Genomic DNA, 19,265 nt, shown 5'->3' on the forward strand with positions numbered 1-19,265 from the left:
GTGTCCTGTTCCGAATGAGAGAGGACTCCACAGGGGCATGTATGAAGGTTCCGATTTTTGCACATCCTTGCAGACACGGTTTTATCTGACTTTCTCATGATAGCCATCCTTATGGCTGTGAAGTAATATCTGACAGTGGTTTGGGGTTGCATTTCCCTGGTGACTAATGATGTTAAGCAACATTTCATATGCTCACTGGCAATTTGCATATGCTCTTTGCCCCTTTTAAAAAATTGGGTTGTCTTTTTCTTAATGAGTTGGAAGAATTCGTTATGTGCCGCAGTTACAAGTCCTTTATTAGACTTTAAAAAAAAATCCTTACCCAACTACATACATCCCAGCTATGGAACAGACAGGACACAGGCCTGATCAAATCTAGGAGACTGGCGGGAGGGGGGGAGGGTCCGGGATATTTTTTCCATTGATTTTCAGATTGAGTGGAGGGAGGAAGGAGGGCGGGGAGAGATAAACATCACCATGAAAGAGACACATTGAGTTGCCTCCCACACACACACCTCTACTGGGGCTGGGAAACCTGCTACCAAGATACATGCCCTTGACCGGAATCGAACCTGCAACCCTTCGGTCTGCACATGCCTATGCGCTAACCACTGAGCAACTGGCCAGGGCCTTTATCAGATTTTTTTTTTTTTAAATTTCTTTATTGATTAAGGTGTCACATATTTGTCCTCATCCCCCCATTCCCATCCCACCCCTCTCCCCACGCATGCCCCAATCCCCTGTTGAATTTAACCGTTGGATAGGCTTATATGCATGCATACAGGTCCTTTGGTTGAACTCTCCCCCTCCCCCCACCCTCCCCCTACCCTCCCCTATCCTCCCTCTGAGGCCCGATAGTCCGATCGATGCCTCCTTGCTTCTGGTTCTGTTCTTGTTCCTCAGTCTATGTTGTTCATCATTTCCCCTAGATGAGCGAGATCATATGTCACTAGATATATACTAATAAGAACTGAATGTGAGACGAGCAATAATAGTTATGCTGACAGGCAAATGAATCAATCTGTAGCGAGCTTCCCCCTGGACCAACAGTTCTTTTGAGACCCAATTTCAATGTCCAGTAGTTCCTTATGTGTACATGTCAGCACTGACCCCTCAGCTCTGGATGGTGGACAAATGGTGGTAATGGAGGTCCGACTCCCTCTGGTTTGGTCTTGGCCGAACCCAGGGGCACGGCGTCACCTGGACTAAGGGGCACGTGGCCTCACCCATACCCAAGGGGCGCGTGGTCTCACCCGGGCCTGGGACCCAGCCTCACCCGGATGGATCCAGGGGCGCATGGCCTCACCCGGACCCAGGATCTGGCTTCACCCGTACCCAGGGACGCTTGGCCTCTCCCAGACCCAGGGGCACGTGGCCTCACCCGGGCCTAGGTGCACGAGGCCTCATCCGGATCCAGGGACACATGGTCACACCCGGACCCAGGGACGCTTGGCCTCTCCCAGACCCAGGGCCACTTGGGCTCACCCGGGCCTAGGTGTACGAGGCCTCACCTGGATCCAGGGACACATGGTCTCACCCGGACCCAGGGACGCTTGGCCTCTCCCAGACCCAGGGCCACTTGGGCTCACCCGGGCCTAGGTGCACGAGGCCTCATCCGGCTCCAGGGACACATGGTTGCACCCGGACCCAGGGACGCTTGGCCTCTCCCAGACCCAGGGCCACTTGGGCTCACCCGGGCCTAGGTGCACGCGGCCTCACCCGGATCCAGGGACACATGGTCTCACCCGGACCCAGGGACGTTTGGCCTCTCCCAGACCCAGGGCCACTTGGGCTCACCCGGGCCTAGGTGCACGAGGCCTCACCCGGATCCAGGGACACATGGTCTCACCCGGACCCAGGGACGCTTGGCCTCTCCCAGACCCAGGGCCACTTGGGCTCACCCGGGCCTAGGTGCACGAGGCCTCATCCGGATCCAGGGACACATGGTCGCACCCGGACCCAGGGACGCTTGGCCTCTCCCAGACCCAGGGCCACTTGGGCTCACCCGGGCCTAGGTGCACGCGGCCTCACCCGGATCCAGGGACACATGGTCTCACCCGGACCGAGGGATGCTTGGCCTCTCCCAGACCCAGGGCCACTTGGGCTCACCCGGGCCTAGGTGCACGAGGCCTCACCCGGATCCTGGGACGCTTGGCCTCTCCCAGACCCAGGGCCACTTGGGCTCACCCGGGCCTAGGTGCACGAGGCCTCACCCGGATCCAGGGACACATGGTCTCACCCGGATCCAGGGACGCTTGGCCTCTCCCAGACCCAGGGCCACTTGGGCTCACCCGGGCCTAGGTGCACGAGGCCTCACCCGGATCCTGGGACACATGGTCTCACCCGGACCCAGGGACGCTTGGCCTCTCCCAGACCCAGGGCCACTTGGGCTCACCCGGGCCTAGGTGCACGAGGCCTCATCCGGATCCAGGGACGCATGGTCTCACCCGGACCCAGGGACGCTTGGCCACTCCCAGACCCAGGGGCACGTGGCCTCACCCGGGCCTAGGTGCACGAGGCCTCACCCGGATCCAGGGACACATGGTCTCACCCGGACCCAGGGACGCTTGGCCTCTCCCAGACCCAGGGCCACTTGGGCTCACCCGGGCCTAGGTGCACGAGGCCTCACCCGGATCCAGGGACACACGGTCTCACCCGGACCCAGGGACGCTTGGCCTCTCCCAGACCCAGGGGCACGTGGCCTCACCCGGGCCTAGGTGCACGAGGCCTCATCCGGCTCCAGGGACACATGGTCGCACCCGGACCCAGGGACGCTTGGCCTCTCCCAGACCCAGGGCCACTTGGGCTCACCCGGGTCTAGGTGCACGCGGCCTCACCCGGATCCAGGGACACATGGTCTCACCCGGACCCAGGGACGCTTGGCCTCTCAGACCCCGGGGCAAGTGACCTCACCCATGCCTAGGTGCACGAGGTCTCACCCGGATCCAGGGACACACGGTCTCACCCGGACCCAGGGACGCCTGGCCTCCCCCAGACCCAGGGGCACGTGGCCTCACCCGGGCCTAGGCGCACGAGGCCTCACCCGGATCCAGGGACACACGGTCTCACCCGGACCCAGGGACGCCTGGCCTCCCCCAGACCCAGGGGCACGTGGCCTCACCCGGGCCCAGGCGCACGAGGCCTCACCCGGATCCAGGGACACACGGTCTCACCCGGACCCAGGGACGCCTGGCCTCCCCCAGACCCAGGGGCACGCGGCCCCACCCGGGCCTAGGTGCACGAGGCCCCACCCGGATCCAGGGACACATGGTCTCGCCCGGACCTAGGGGTGCGTGGCCTCTCTCAGACCCAGGGGCACGTGGCCTCACCTGGACCTAGGTGCACGAAGCCACCCGGACCCAGGGGCGCGTTACCTCTCTCAGACCCCTGGTCGCGTGGTCTCACCCGGATCCAGGGGCTCACGGCCTCACCCGTACTCGGGACCCAGCCTTACCCGGATCCAGGGGCCCACGGCCTCACCCGGACCCAGGGTTCAGATTCGCCCAGACCCAGGGGCACATGGCCTCACCCGAACCCGGAATCCAGCTTCACCTGGACCCAGGGGCGTGTGGCCTCACCCAAACCCAGGGGCGTGAGGCCTCACCTAGACCCAGAGGCGTGTGACCACATCTGAGCCCAGAGGCTCGCAGGCTCGCCTGGACTTGGGTCTCAGCGGGGTTTCGTCTTCTTGATCCCAATTCCTGTTGGTCAATTCCCTCTCAGCAATTCCTTCGGTCATTTTCTCAGAGCTCCAGGGCGGCTGCCGCAGAACTCGTTGGGCGGCGGGCTCGGCAAGGCTCCGGTGTGCCCGGTGCCCGGCGGTGGGCTGGTCCGGTGTCGCTGCGTCGGCCCTTGGGTCTGCAACGGTGGCCAGTCGCTGAGCGTGCGCACCTGGCCACTTCGGGGCATTGAGATTCTTGAAGGACTCGGAGGTCAGCAAGCACGGAGTCTCCCACCCCATGTCTCCCAGGGCCTCGTCTGTCCGTGCTCGGCAGCGAGTGGAGCCGTCCCCTCAGCCGGAGACCGCCGGGGGAACTGCGCCGAGCACGTTCCAGGCCACCATTGTGTCGCCTGAGCCATAGTTCTTAAAGTGTGGACTTTGGGTCACCAGCATCAGCATCATCCTGCGTACCCCTCTCTTTTATTCTAGTTGTAGAGCATCTGCTCAGCCAGCCCCCCGGTCTTTCTGGCTGGTGTCTGCTCTGCTCTCCCGTCGTAGTCTCATTATTGTTGTGGTAGGCAACGATCAGGCTGCCGCCCTATGTCTCCATCTTGGTCCTCCTTTGTACAGTTAAGTCTTGATTGTTGTTGGTGTCACTGGGAGGAATTGTCCTCCAGGCCAATTGGCCGTGAGGACCCTCTTTGTCCATATAGGAAGAGTTGCTGTGCAGGAGACATGTTTGTGGGCCGGGTCTTGATGCAGCAATGCCTTGGCGCTCACTGAGTCTGCCTCTAGAATGCCTCCCTTATGCAAGTGATTGAAATCTGGTGTCATCTCCCACCAACCACTAGATGCCCTCGTTTCTGGGTCTCCAATGCAGTGTGGGTCAGCCACTACCTGAGGCACTCAGCAGGAAAAAGCCTCTGCTCAGCTTGGCTGGGGCGGAGCTACAGGGTGGAGCCTACAACCTTGGCTTCCTGTCAGCCCCGCCCTATGAGGCTCCTGTGTCTGTGTCCCTCTGCATTCCTTGCAAACACCTCTGAGAGAAACGCGCCCTGGAGTTTCGCCCACTGCCAAACAGTCCAGTCCCTCCCCTAATGAATCTGGACTCCCAGATTCTCGCCTGGAACTGGGTTTCAGTGCAGTTGGAACTGGGTCTCAGCGCAGTCTGGCGTCCCTGTCTCCTTCCCAGCAGGGCCACCCAGTGGCGCAGGCAAAAGTCCGTCCTCTGCGCACCTTCCAGTGCGCGCGTCTGGAGCCGCCGCTTCTCTGTGCCTCCGCCACCACAGCCCAAATTCATTCCCCCAGCGTGCGCCTGGCTTCCCAGGGTTTCGCCCGGAACTGGGGTTCAGTGCAGTCGGAACTGGGGTTCAGCACGGTCCTGAGCTTATTTCTCCTTCCCGCTAGGGCAGTTCAGTGGTGCAGGCAACAGTCCGTCCTTTGCGCCCCTTCCCGTGCGCGCCTCTGGAGCTCTGCCTTCCACCGCTCCTCTGTGCCTGCGCCCCACAGCCCAGATTCATTCCCCCAGCCTGCGCCTGGCTTCCCAGGGTTTCGCCCGGAACTGGCTCAGTGCAGTCGGAGCCGGCGCTTAGCGCACTCCGGAGCCTTTATCTCCTGCCGGCCAGGCCGTCAGCCGCCCCCTCCTCTCCGGCTCCATCCTCCCCGCAGGCGCGCGCGCTCGTGTCTCCGCCAGTTTCTCCATACCTCAGGCTTTTACGGCTCCCCCGATTGTCCCCGTGGCCCTCTCCTTCCCCCCAGCTGTGGGCATTTCAGTCCGCCAGCTCTCCTGTGGTTCTGGACGATGTCCGTTCTGACCTCTAGTTGTGCCTTTGAAATTGTTGTGCCCGGCTGCAGGTTAGGTGTTTCACCTATGCCGCCATCTTGGTTTCTCCCCTTTATCAGATTTTTGATTTGTAAATATTTTCTCCCATTCCATGGGTTGTCTTTTCACTCCCCCCCCCCCCCCCCCCCCATGAAATCTTCTCAAGGACTGTGCGAGGATTCACTTTCTTGGTAGTGTCTTTTGAAGTACTATCGTTTTTTATTTTGATGAAGTTCAGTTTATTTTTTCTTTTGTTGCTTGTGCTTTTGGTGTTTATAGCTAAGAATCCATTGCTAAATCCAAAGTCATGAAAATTGATCCCTCTGTTGCCTTCTAAGATTTCTATAGTGTTAGCTCTATGTTTAGGTCTCTAACCCATTTCAAGATTGTTTTGGCTCTTCTGGGTCCCTTGGGATTCCATATACATGTTAGTATTGGCTTGCCAGTTTCTACAGAGGAGCCAGCTGGGATTCTGATAGCGATTGCACTGAATCTGTAGACCAGTTTGGGGCTGGCACTCTGCTGTGCCCTTCACGCCTATTAACTCGTTTCATTCTCACAACAGCCCTAGGAGGTAGGTCCTACTTTAATCTGCATTTTACAGACGAGGAAACTAAGGATTTGCCTCAGTCACACAGCTGGCCAGTGGCCGAGCCGAGATCCTGAGTCCAAGTTCATAGCCACCGTGCTAATAAGCTGCCTCTGCAATGACTGGGGTTCTCTGGCCGAGCCTCCCGAAGGGTGGGGTTCTCTGGCCGCCGGTGGGCTCAGCCTCTGGCAGAGCCCACATGGCTCCACACTCCTTGTGTTCCAGGCAGCCGGTGAAGGTCGTGTACTCCTCCAAGGATCCCGCCAAGCCCAAAGCGGGCTCCAAGGTGGACGTGAACGAGGAGGCCGAGGCTCTGATTGTCAGGGCCCCCCAGAAGGTGCGGGAGCCGTCCCTGTTCAAGGTGCTGTACAAGACCTTCGGGCCCTACTTCCTCATGAGCTTCGTCTTCAAGGCCCTGCACGACCTTATGATGTTTACCGGCCCGGAGATCTTGAAGTAAGACACCTTCCTTCCCAGCTGAGCAACTCTTCGCATCCTTCTAATGCTCCCTTAGGGTCAGGGGGCGCCTTAGGGTCAAGTGGCATGCTCCAGGGGGCTTTTACAGCCCAGTCTCTTCGTCTACCTGCTTTGCTTGGTGCTTTTCTTTAATGGCATCTTAATTAAGGCCACTTTGATTGCAGGTAACAGAAACTACTTACTAGGTTCCCCTGAAGCCAAAAAGGGGGACGAGAGAGAGGACTGTCTTGGGCAGCGAAGATCCCGTAAAAATTGCAGCTCAAACCAGAAAGTCAGAAAGGAGGTCACCTCTCTCTGCTCTGTGTTTACCTACCTATCTCTTTCTCTCTCCCCCTTCTCTCCCCCCCCTCCCCCCATCTCCTTGGAGCCACACATTTGTTCTCTAGCCCTCCCTGCTCTGTCCCCTTATGCTCTCTATTTGGTCACCAGCTAGAGCAGTCTGTGCAAGAAGCCTAAGGCACCCGTCATACATGAGCTGCTGTCCAGTCAGATCACCACCATGGATTTGGTTGTCAACCTGTAAAATGGAAGTACTAGTGCTCGCCTCACCCAGCTTGGGGGAAAATAAAAATGCTGAAGCTGAAGGACTCCCCCTTCCCCCCTCCCCCCCTCCCCCTCGCACATGCGCGTCATTCTGGGCTCTGTCCTTGCGCCTTCGCAGGTTGCTCATCAACTTTGTGAACGACAAGAAGGCCCCGAACTGGCAGGGCTACTTCTACACCGCGGTCCTGTTCCTCAGCGCCTGCTTGCAGACCCTCATGCTGCACCAGTACTTCCACATCTGCTTCGTCAGCGGCATGAGGGTCAAGACCGCCGTCATCGGTGCCGTCTACCGGAAGGTGGGTGAGGCCAGGTCGTGAGCACGTGGGCCGACTTTGACATCTGCTGTGGCCCCACAATCTGCAGGGACTTGGCCGGGTCCTCTGGGACCACCACGGGGATTGCAAGCCCAGCTCCCGGAGCAGTGGCCCCGGGGTGGCCTCAGGGACTGCGGACGGCACGGATTGGCAGTTCTGCATTAGGCCTCAGCAAAGCAGATTCAGGGGTGAGCCTTTAGGAGTCCTTGAGCCCCCATGGCAGCCATGGGAGACGGAATGTCTCAGGTGATACTTGATTTGGGGAAATCCAAGTTCAGATCCTAGCTCTGCTAGTCATAGTCTGTGTTTGAGCTTGTTCTCACTCTCCATTTGACCTGAGCAGATGGCCCCTTCCCTGGGTGTCAGGGTACTTAGCAGGCTCTAAAGGAGCTGGATTACCTTCTTGGTCACTCTCTCCTTAGCCTCTGGGGCAAGGACACTGCTTGGGCCCCATGGGCTGGGAAGAGACTGTCTAGCAGAACGGAAGAACGGACTAGCTCATTAGTTCCCAGCCCTGTCTGCAAGTCAGATTCGCCTAGAGAGCTTCAAAAACTCCTGATGCCAGGGCTGTTGTACCCCAGTAAACCAAACCAGGATCTCTTAGGTGGGACCCAGGCATCATTATTTCTAAAAGTCCCAGATCATAGTGTGAAGCCATGTCTGAAAACCAGGGTGTTTTGTCCCTGCAGGTGATGTTTGTCCATGTCTGGAGATGTTTTTGGTTGTCATACCTGGGGGTGCGGGCATCTAGTGCGGAGAGGCCAGGGATGCTGCTAGACATCCTGTATTGCACAGGACAGCCCACCAAGCATGACCCAGCCTCGAATGTCTGGAATGCCAACATTGAGAAACCCTGGCCTAGACCTTGGTCCCTCAGTGTGTTTGGGGACGAGCGGAGCCAGCATCATCTGGGAGCCTGTTAGAAATGCAGAGTCTCGGGTCCTGCCCCAGTCCTGCTGAATCAGAGCCTCTGTGGTAATAAACTTCCCAGGTAAGGCGTGTGGACACGAAAAAGGATGCAAAGTCCAGGTTTAGGCAACTTCTGAGTTCCCTTCCACTGCCTCAAGATGGAGAGGCAGTGAGTGCATCCATACGAGTGGAGGCTTCCTGCTGAGACGGACGAGCTAAGTCAGCAGGGGAGGAGGAAAGAGCAGTGGCCTTCCCACTCTTGAGCAGCCTCCTTCCTTCTCAAAGGCCTGGAGGTAGAGCGCAGGCTCTTCATCTGCCACGCTCACCCTTTCCCTCTCCTTTGTCCCGCAGGCCCTGGTGATCACCAATTCTGCCAGGAAATCCTCCACGGTCGGGGAGATCGTCAACCTCATGTCTGTGGACGCCCAGAGGTTCATGGACCTGACCACATACATTAACATGATCTGGTCAGCCCCTCTGCAAGTCATCCTGGCGCTCTACTTTCTGTGGCTGGTGTGTGTCCGATGTGGGTGTCTGTCATGTGGGAGGGACCTCGGTGTGTGGGCGGTGGGGGTGAGGGAGTGGGTGTTGACAGAACCTTTATAGCTCACTGGTAGTTCTTGCTGTCATTTACATTTTATGTTCTGACCATCAGCCAATTCCTGGATGTTTTCTACCTTCCCTCAGTTGTTGGGTTCTCCTGGGCGGCATAGTATTTGCATTCATCTTTCCTTGAGAATACATGTAATTAACATATCCTACAACATACACACCGTATTTCTGCCACTGTGTTCTCCCAAACACTAACCTAACATTTATTCACTAGCCCTGAATTATGTTGGTCAAGATAATATCTCTTGGCTGCAAGGGGTAGAAATATACCAGATGGAATCAGGGAAGGATGCTGCACTCCCCTCTCCCATGAGCAAACTCAGATATATAGGTATGCTGAAAATGAGCACTTCCTGGATAACAAGGTAAAGAGACAATAGAGATGGCTGGGGAGCAGCGGGTGGTGCCATTGTTTACATTCCCCTCCACTTCATGTGGCTGGTGGAGCTCTGAGCTAGACGTTGGCCTATCTGCAAGATCACCCCAGCAGTTAACAGCTACATCGCCCAGAGCCACTTGTCTCTGAGCGAGAGAGCAAGAGAACAAGCAGGAACAACAGGTGTCACCACTGCACCTGGCAGGAAGGCCAGGAACCACTCCAGCCACACCAGCCAGTGCCCCAGGAGCCAAGTGTCTGCCGGGATCCAGCTGGATTCCCTAAACTACCCAGCAGAGGAGCCTGCAAAGAGGTCACTTCTACACAAGACCACTTTCTGCATAACAACCAAGAGAGAGACATAAAGGGAAGGCTGGAGAGCCGCGAGGGCTCTCCTGGGACTGCAGGTCATTGTTTATGTCCCCCTCTGTCTCCATAGGGTGGGTGGGGGCTCTATCCAGGTGCTCTGGCCTACCTGCAAGATGGCTGCCCTGTGTTTCCGGACACACCGCCTGAGCCCATTTTTGCCGCGAGCAAAGGGAGCAAGCAGAATAGAACCCACAGGGCGTGGCTGCACAATGTGGCCTCCCCACTTGGAACCACTCTAGCTCAGTAGGCCAGCAATTTGGACACCTTAGGCACCTGTTCAGCTCCTACCATCCTGCCAAAACCACCTGGCAGCCTACAGAGGCTGCTTCACCATTAGGCCACTTGTCCAAGACTGGGAGAGAGAGCTATTTTGTCTAATTTATATAAACAAACATAGAAAATCAAACAAAATGAAAAGACAGCAGAATCTCTGTTAAGTGAATGAATAAGAAAAATCCCCGGAAAAAACCCCCTAAGGAAATGGAGATAACTAACTTGTCTGATTAAGAATTAAAAGAAATAGTCATAAGGCTGTTCACCAAATTTGAGAGTGCAATAGAGGAACTTTGGGAGAACAACAAAGAGACAGTGTAAGAACAAACAAAGCAGACCCAAAGAATACAATAACTGCAATGAGAAATACGTTAGAAGGAATCAACAGTAGATTAGTTAACACAGAAGAATGGACCAGTGACCTGGAAGGTAGACTAGTTGAAATCAACCAATCAGAACAGCAAAAAGAATTTTTTAAAAATGAGGATAATCTTAGGGACATCTGGGATAACATCATGCACACTAACATTCATATCATAAGGGTTCCCAGAAGGAGAAGAGAGAGAAGGTACAGAAAACCTATTTGAAGACATAATGGCTGAAAACGTTCCAAATCTGAGAAAGTTAACAGACATTCAGGTCCAGAAAGTATAGAGAGTTCCAAATAAGATGAACCCAAAGAAACCCACACCAAGATATATTACAAATTAAAGATGAGGATATGATCTTGAAGGCACCGAGAGGAAAATGAGTTACGTATAAAGGAAACCCCGTGATGCTATCAGCAAATTTACATGTCAGAAGGGAGTGGCAGGACATCTTGAAAGTGCTGAAAAAGAGGAACCTACAACCTAGAATAATTTCCCCAGAAAGATTATCATTCAGAATTGAAAAGAAATAGTTTCCCAGACAAGCAAAAACATCACCATTAAGCTAGCTTTGCAAGAAATGTTAAAGGGTCTTCTTTAAGCAGAAAAGAAAAGCCATAACCAGAAATAAGAAAAGATGAGAACAGAAAAAAAAAAAAGTCACAGGTAAAGCCAAATATTTAATAAATATAGATAATCAGACATTTGAAAGGCTACTAGGATGGTCAAAAGAAAAAAGTACCAGATTTAAACAATACATAGTAGCAGATAACACATTACAAAAAGATCTAAAACATGACATTAGTAACATAAGTATGAAGGGGGATTAAACATAGTCCTTATAAAATACATTGAAACATGAATGTCTTAAAATAGACTGCTATAGATAAAGAGTGAAATACAGTGTGGGGCAAAGGTAGCTTACAGTTGTGCATATGGAAAATAACACAAATAATCTACACTAATAAAAGAGAAATATGCAAATTGACCATACCTCTACAATGCCCATAAGCCAATCAGTGAGTATGCAAATTAACCCAACAAAGATGGCGCACTGGAGATGGAGTGAGCAGGAGGCTTGGGTTGCCCCCAGCGACGGAGGAAGCGAAGCTTCCAGCCCATCCTGGCCTCCGCTCAAGGAGGGGCTGGGAGTCTGGGTCGCCAGGGGGCGTGGCCAGCCTGAAAATGGCCCTCAGCCCCTTATCCAGGCTGGCCACACCCCCCATAGGTGAGGGTCCCCGCTGGGGGGCTTGGCCAGCCTGCAAACAGCCATCAGCCTCTCACCCAGGCTGGCCAGGCACCCCAGCGGGACTCCCCCTACCCTGAAGGGGGTGTGGCCAGCCTGAAAATGGCCCTCAGCCCCTTACCCAGGCTGACCATGCCCCCATGGGATGAGGGTCTCCTCTGGGGGGCATGGCCAGCCTGCAAACAGCCATCAGCCCCTCACGCAGGCTGGCCAGGCATCCCAGTGGGGACCCCCCCACCCTGAAGGGGGTGTGGCCAGCTTGAAAACAGCCCTCAGCCCCTCATCCAGGCTAGCCACCACCCCCCAGTGGGGACCCTCACCCCATGGGGGCGTGGCCAGCCTGCAAACCACCACAGGCCCCATGCCCCAAGGGAATCCCCACCCTGATCTGGGACACCCTTCAGGGCAAACCAGCCGGCCCCCACTTGTGCACCAGGCCTCTACCTATACTAATAAAAGGGTAGTATGCTAATTAGACTGGGAGACCTTCCAGGAGACCTTCCGGACATTCTTCTGGACAAAGCCATGGTGGCAGGGCCGAGGTAGAGGCGGTTAGAGGCCAAGAGGGGAGGGCAGTTGTGGGTGATCAGGCCAGTGGGGGGGCCATTGGGGCTGATCAGGCTGGCGGGGGGGTGCAATTGGGGGTGAGCAGACCAGCATGGGGGCCAGTTAGGGGCGAGCAGGCCATCAGTGGGGGTCAGTTGAGGGTAATCAGGACAGCGGGGGGGGCAGTTTGGGGTGAGCAGGCCAGCAGGGGGGGCAATTGGGGGCGAGCAGGCCGGCAGGGGTGGTATTTGGGGGCAAGCATGCTGGCATGGGGGGCAGTTGAGGGTGATCAGGCCAGCAGGCAGAGTGGTTAAGGGCAATCAGGCAGGCGTGTGGTTAGGATTGTGAGAGGGATATCCGACTGCCGGTTTAGGCCCAATCCCTGTAATCCGGCAGTTGGACATCCTTCGAGGGGTCCCAGATTGGAGAGGGTGCAGGCCGGGCTGAGGGACCACCCTCCCCCCCCCCCCCCCCCCCAATGCACTGGGCCACATTAATAAATGGACAAGTAATAAGTGCTGGTGAGGATGAGAAACCTGGTGCACTGTTGGTGGGATTGTAAATAGCTGCAGCCACCAAGGAAAACAGAATGAAGATTCCAGGAAATTAAAAATAGAACTATCCTATGAATCAGCAATTCCACTTCTGGGTATTTATCCAAAGAAAACAAAAACACTAATTTGAAAAGGTATGTGCACCCCTGTGTTCATTGTAGCATTACTAGTAATAATCAAGATATAGAAGCAACCTAAATGTCTATCCATATATGAATGGACACACAATGAAATATTACTCAGCAATAAAAAGAATGAAATCTTGCCATTTGCAACATAATGGATAGACCTAGAGGGTATTGTGCTAACGGAAGTAAGTCAGACGGAGAAGACAAATATTATGATTTCACTTATATGTGGAATTTAAAATAGCAGAACAAATGAATAAACAAAACAAAACAGAAACAGACCCATAGACACAGTGAACAAGCTGACAATTGCCAAAGGGGAGGGGTATGGACCGATGGGAATAAAAGGGGAAAAAAGAAATGATGAAAAAAAATTAGTTGAGAAAAGTGGCAGGGAAAAGAAAGAAGGCACTACATTCACGGAATTTGCACTAGAGTGCACTACCAATGTCTGCTGAGGAATAACGTGGTCAGAGAGACCCCTGTTTAGTCAGCAATACTTTATGCCCTCATGTTTCTTGGAGCTCTCTTGATGCAATTTTGTGTTTGAGGTGGATAGGATCACAGCAGGCATTATTGTAACATCTGAGTATACTTTCCTAAAAATAAAAATAAAAAGAAAATCAATTTTAAATAGCATAGTCAAATAAAGGGAATTTTGTGGGTGCATGCATGTAACTGAAAAGTCCAGGGACTTCAGGCATGGATGGATCCAGGAGTTCAAGGAATACTGTAAGGACTCAGTTTTACTCTTTAGTCATTTTTTGGCCCTCTTTTCCTCTGAGTTGACTGTATGCTCAGTGGGGTTTCCCTAAATGGCTTTTATACTTTGGGCTTGTATCGTTTTTTACAGATACAAGAGAAAAGAGCATTCCTCTTTGCCTTAGGTAGAGGTGTCAGAGAAAAGAGCATTCCTCTTTGCCTTAGGTAGAGTCCCAGGGAGCACTCTGATTGGCCTGGCACATTGCTGTTCATATCCCTGAACCAATCACTGTGAGGCAGGAGGCAAAATTCTCTGATTGGCCAGCTGGATCACAAGCTCTCTCTCACTGTGGAAGGGGTGGAGGTATGATTGACAGCCCTTCTATGAGGCAAGGAACAGTTCCCAAAATCAAAAGATGAGGAGCAAAGGTGCTCATATTCTAACACATGACTTATTCTTTCTCCCTTCTGAGCCTTTGCATGTGCCTTTCCTTCCAGCAGGAATGCCCTTCCATCTTTCCTCCCTAAGGATGAAATCCCACCCATCCCTCAAGGCTGTGACTAGTGCCACTGATTTTTTTCCTTCTCAGTTAGATGGACTCATTCCTTTATTGAACCCCCGTAGCTTTAGTATAGAAACTCGTCTGATTTTACCTTATAGAATAGTTTTTTGCACACTCAGTGTACCACCCCTTCCTCTCTTAGGGGCATTTTGCTACTCATGGACGCACAGGGTCTTGTTTTCATATCTTGTGGGCATAGTCCCAACAGGAGCATAGTAGGTGCACAAGATTATCTGTTGATCTGGCTGTATTTCACACTTTTGGTGTATTTATAGAGCAGACAGCAGATGATTATAAATTGTTTCTGTTAATGAAACTTAGGAAATAAATACTACTATTTAGATGTCAAAATTAATGTCTTTTCCAACATCCGCTTTCCCAGAGAGTGTTGGGATATCCACTTCCCCAGAAGGTGCTGCTGTGGGTAAAATATTTTAAAAATACTTTTAGACTTGCTTTTTGGGTTGGTTTATGAACTATGAAGAAAATTACTTTGTTTTCAATGAGGGATGCTGAATGTGTGATTGCCAGATAATTCTCTATTGTGGGGGTTGCGTTCTTCGTTGTAGGATGTTTTAACAGCATCCCTGGCTTCTACCCACTGGACACCAGTAACACATCTCTCCTCTCAGTCCCCATTAAGGACAACCTAAATGTCTCCAGACATTGCCAGATATACTCTGAGGGGGGAAAGTCCTATTTGGTTGGGGATCACTGGCTTAGACCAAAAATAGGATTTCTCTATTTGACCATGAAAAACAGTGCAAGCTTTGGAATCAGACTGCCTGGGTTCAAATCCTGCCTCTTCCATTACTGGCTCTGTGACTTAGTCACTCAGCGTCTCTAAGCCTCAGTGTCCCCTTCTGTAAATTGTGATGATAACGGTACCTCTCATCCTAGGGATGTTGGGACCATGTAATGAGTTAATGCAGGCCATGCTTATGGGAACAGTGCATGGTACACAGATGTTCTCCGTCTCTTTTAGTTACTGTCAGGGTTCTGAATGAATGCTTTTGATTGTTGGTAGAAATCACCTTTGTTCTCAAAGGTAGATTAATCTTCACTTGGATCAGCAGTAGTATTTTTTTGGAACTAGGCCCAGAGCCCTTGCAGGTGACTGCTTGGAAGGGACTAACGCTCCTGATTTTCTGAATGCCTAAGGTGGGGGAAATCACATGACCCCCGAGTTCCATCTGTACGCTCCAGCTGAGTAAATGCACCCAGGGCTAACTTCTCAAGCTGTCGCCTGTATTTGTGGAAGTTGAAAGATACCGATCGATATGGCCAGCTCTCCTTGACCTCTCTGAGACAGTAGTTTCCTTGTTTGCAATCGGACAAGAGAAAAAAATAAATCTACAGCCTCTTATCTACAGATCCCAGCCAAACAGCTCTGAAATCCCAAAGTTTTCCTTAACTCCTTTGGTGGCAAAACCTGACCTGAACTGACACGAACTCTTGGTGACCTTGATTATTTCTCTCGTGAATATTCCTGTTTGGCTGCTGAAGAATCGGTGCCTTTGCTCATGGAGTGCTGTGCCAGGCCCTGGTGGGGTGGATGCATAGAAGGGCACATACACCTGTGTCAGGGGTCCCCGAGAGCATGCCAGGTCGACGACTTATTAGGAGGACTCGGGGCTAGAATTTATTGCAGCAGGCTGAGTGAAGGGGTGGAAGTTTTGGGGGAAACCAGACACAGGTTTCCAAGAATCCTCTCAGTGGTGACACACAAAGGATGCCCTTGATTCCCCAGCAACCAGGTGTGGCACGTGGGGGGAACGTGGCCAGCCAGGGAAGCTCAGTAGAGACCTGGAGCCCAGGATTTTTACTGGGGGGCTGGTTACATAGCCTCTACCTGGCACTTACCAAACTTCCAGACTCCCAGCAGGAAAAGGGGTGTTCAGCACGCACCACGTTGTTTGTATAAACAGTTTAGCCACTTGTATCAGTTCTGGGAATGATGGGAGCCCTCCCCAAATCCGAGCTCCCAGATGCCAGCCGAGGGCCAGATTGGTAGGCCGACATTCAGATAAGAATAACCCTCGGGCTGGCTGTGGTAGCGGTTTTCTGCTCAACACCTTATTACATCTGGTCTCAAGGGCTCTGATAAAGGATCATGGACCTGCATGTTCTTTTTAATATACATTAAAAAGGGAGAGGAAGAGAGAGAGAAACATCAATGAAGAGAGGGAATCATTGATTGGCTGCCTCCTGCACGCCCCCTACTAGGGATCAAGCCTGCATGTGCCCTTGACCAGAATCGAACCCAGGACCCTTCAGTCTGCAGGCCGATGCTCTGTCCACTGAGCCAAACTGGCTAGGGCGGCCTGCATATTCTTAAAGGGGCCGAGGTGCTCAGGAGTAAATCTGAAAATTGGATAAAAGCAGTGGAAGTGCCTCGAACCTGCTGGGAGAGTTGGAGTGGTGGCTCAGCCCCAGAAGCCTGAGTGAACCTTTGTCTTCTTTCCTTCCTTAGAACCTGGGCCCCTCCGTCCTGGCCGGGGTGGCTGTGATGGTCCTCATGGTCCCCCTGAACGCGGTGATGGCCATGAAGACCAAGACCTACCAGGTAGGGTATCTGTCTCCACCAGACTCCAACCTGGGCCCTGGCCTGGGGCCTTTCTACTTGGGTTCTGGCGGAGTTTCTTCTGCTCCGGATGTGGGGTTCTGAGCTTTGCCTGCCTGTTGGGATCCCCGGAGGAGCTTTAACAAATGCTGATGTCTGGGCCCCAGTTCAGGGATTCTGATTCACCTGATATGGGTGGGGCCGGGTATCACATGTCTTTAAAGCTTCCTGGTTGATCACAATGGGCAGCCGAGGTTGTGAGCTCCCGAAATCATTAGACCAGCAGGCCAGTGACTGAAAGCATGTCTGGGAGCCTCCGAGAAATCCTTACTTCCCCGGAATTTACTCACGTGTGCGTGTGTGCATTTTAAAGAGTTAAGTAAAAGTTACCCCTATGCCCTCTCCCCGCTTTACTTTATGCTAGATACAGTGGTCAACTCTTCGGTTTTTGAGATACTTTGTATTTTAAGTTCTCAAATACCCAAATAGCAGAGTGAATGCTTACTCATTATAAAAAAAATGTTCAAATAATACAAAGGTACATAGATTAAAAGGGGATGTCCCCTCTCGTCCCCTCTCACCCACAGTGGACACGGTGAAGCAAGTCCTTCCGGAACTTTCTGTGCATGTATAAAGACATCCGATCATATAGTTAGGTTTGGTGTGTGTTTGTATGTTTTTGTGCTATTGTGACCACATGTATTTTTACATGGAAGGGCCTGTTTGGCGGCCTGATGTCATCATTTGACACCGTGCCTTGGGGATTTTTCTGTGGTGTGAGTCTGACTTCATCTTCTTGATCTGGTGCCCGATGGTCCATAACAGAGCCGGGCCAGAGTTTACTTCCCTGCCCCTGCCGAAGGCTATTTATGATGTGCCTGTGGAGTTTCAAACGAGAGGGCCGGGCCCGCGGATGGCGCCCGAGGAGAGAGGACTCCCAGGATTGTGGGGATGAGGCCTCAGCAGGTGGGGGCAGGGCGTGCAGGAGAGGAGAGGCGAGGAAGGGGCTGTGGCCCTGTAGCCTTTCACGCCTGCCTTTCATGCCTGCGACACGTGGGCTTCCCTGAGAGCCGCCTCTGAAACAGCTCCAGTCATGGCTCTCACCTCCTGGTGCTCAGTGTCCTCATCGGGGCCCAGGCATGACCGTGGCACTCGTGACGGGGTTCTTGTGAGCATTAAATGCCCGAATGCATGTAAAAGACTCAGAAAAGTGCCTGGCACATGGAAGGTGCAAGATTGCTCTTAGCAATATTTAACAGCTGCATGGCGTGGACTCCCAGGGGTCTGAACCAGTCCCAGCTGTTAGAGAAACATTTCAGTATTTTACCAGTATTATGGCTGAAAATTCATAAAGAAAATAACAAAACAGAGGGAAGAACCCAACATCATCTCTCTTGTATTTGAATCTGCGGTGTAGGACCATGTTCCCTTTTTCCCCTGGGTACCTGAAGGATTTTTCCTGCCTCTATTCCCCAATCTTACAGGTTTCTTTGTGCCTAATTACCATGATTCAAAGCAGGGTTTGCTCTTCCCCATTGATAGAAGAGTCCCTTGGAGCGCCCCAGGGTCAGGAGTAGGGTTCATGGCAGTTGCAGGGTTGGCTCTGTTTTCGCACCCTCAGGAAGGCCCGTTGGAGTAGGTGGGGGGTGAGTGATGGGGGGTGTGATGCCACGGCCAGCAGTGAGCGGCCAGCCCCCAGATGTGGGCTGATGCGCTTCTCTTTGCAGGTGGCCCACATGAAGAGCAAAGACAGTCGGATTAAGCTGATGAATGAAATTCTCAACGGGATCAAAGTGCTGAAGCTTTACGCCTGGGAGCTGGCGTTCAAAGACAAGGTGCTGGCCATCCGGCGGGAGGAGCTGAAGGTGCTGAAAAAGTCTGCCTACCTGGCCGCCGTGGGGACCTTCACCTGGGTCTGCACACCTTTCCTGGTGAGTGAAGCCAGGTTCATCTTGGCCGCATCATTTCATGTTGCTTTATTATCATACCTGAGTATTTTTAAATTTCAGCAAGGCCTTCTATCAGTCCCTTTAAAAAGTGCCATGCAGCCCTCGCTGGTTTGGCTCAATGGATCGAGCATCGGCCTGTGGACTGAAGGGTCCCAGGTTTGATTCTGGTCAAGGGCACATGCCTGGGTTGCAGGCTCAGTCCCCAGTAGGGGGCATGCAGGAGGCAGCTGATCAATGATTCTCTCTCATCATTGATGTTTCTATCTCTCTCTCCCTCTCCCTTCCTCTCTGAAATCAATAAAAATATATTTAAAAAAATAAAATAAAATAAATAAATAAAAAGTGCCACACCTTTATTTTATTTGTAACATTTAGCAGCTTCCAGCTAGGGTCCTCAAAGTAGCCAGTTCAGCAACTGTGTGTTACGGGTTCCCCATGAAATAAGGAGTTTGCACCAGAATGTCCACCCGCATTCGAGAAGGTCTTGCCAAGAATAAAAATGGCAGCGGAGTTAAACCGGGTGCTCGGTGCCATCGGTGAGCTACATGACGGTGTCGGGTCCTTACCTCCTGCTGCCCGGTCACAGACTCGTGTTGGCAGTGACCTGTGCACCACACTTTGAGTGGCAATGCAAGCACACTAGAAAACTTACTTACTTTTTCGGTTATTGCGTCTCTCTCTACTGGAATGTCAATTCCAGG

The 19,265-nt window shown here is 52.8% G+C and overlaps 1 protein-coding gene across 1 annotated transcript in view; it reads left to right on the top strand.

Annotated features, from left to right (window-relative positions):
* ABCC1 (ATP binding cassette subfamily C member 1) overlaps positions 1 to 19,265 on the top strand; it is a 152,242-nt gene that overhangs the window by 78,404 nt on the left and 54,573 nt on the right. Inside the window, exons 8-12 of the mRNA XM_054714773.1 lie at positions 6,298 to 6,528; positions 7,211 to 7,388; positions 8,667 to 8,828; positions 16,526 to 16,618; positions 18,343 to 18,546. Coding sequence (XP_054570748.1) covers positions 6,298 to 6,528; positions 7,211 to 7,388; positions 8,667 to 8,828; positions 16,526 to 16,618; positions 18,343 to 18,546 — 868 coding nt within the window. The remainder of the gene's footprint in view (positions 1 to 6,297; positions 6,529 to 7,210; positions 7,389 to 8,666; positions 8,829 to 16,525; positions 16,619 to 18,342; positions 18,547 to 19,265) is intronic.

This window comes from Eptesicus fuscus, chromosome 4 (assembly GCF_027574615.1).
Source record: "Eptesicus fuscus isolate TK198812 chromosome 4, DD_ASM_mEF_20220401, whole genome shotgun sequence".
NCBI lineage: Eukaryota > Metazoa > Chordata > Mammalia > Chiroptera > Vespertilionidae > Eptesicus > Eptesicus fuscus.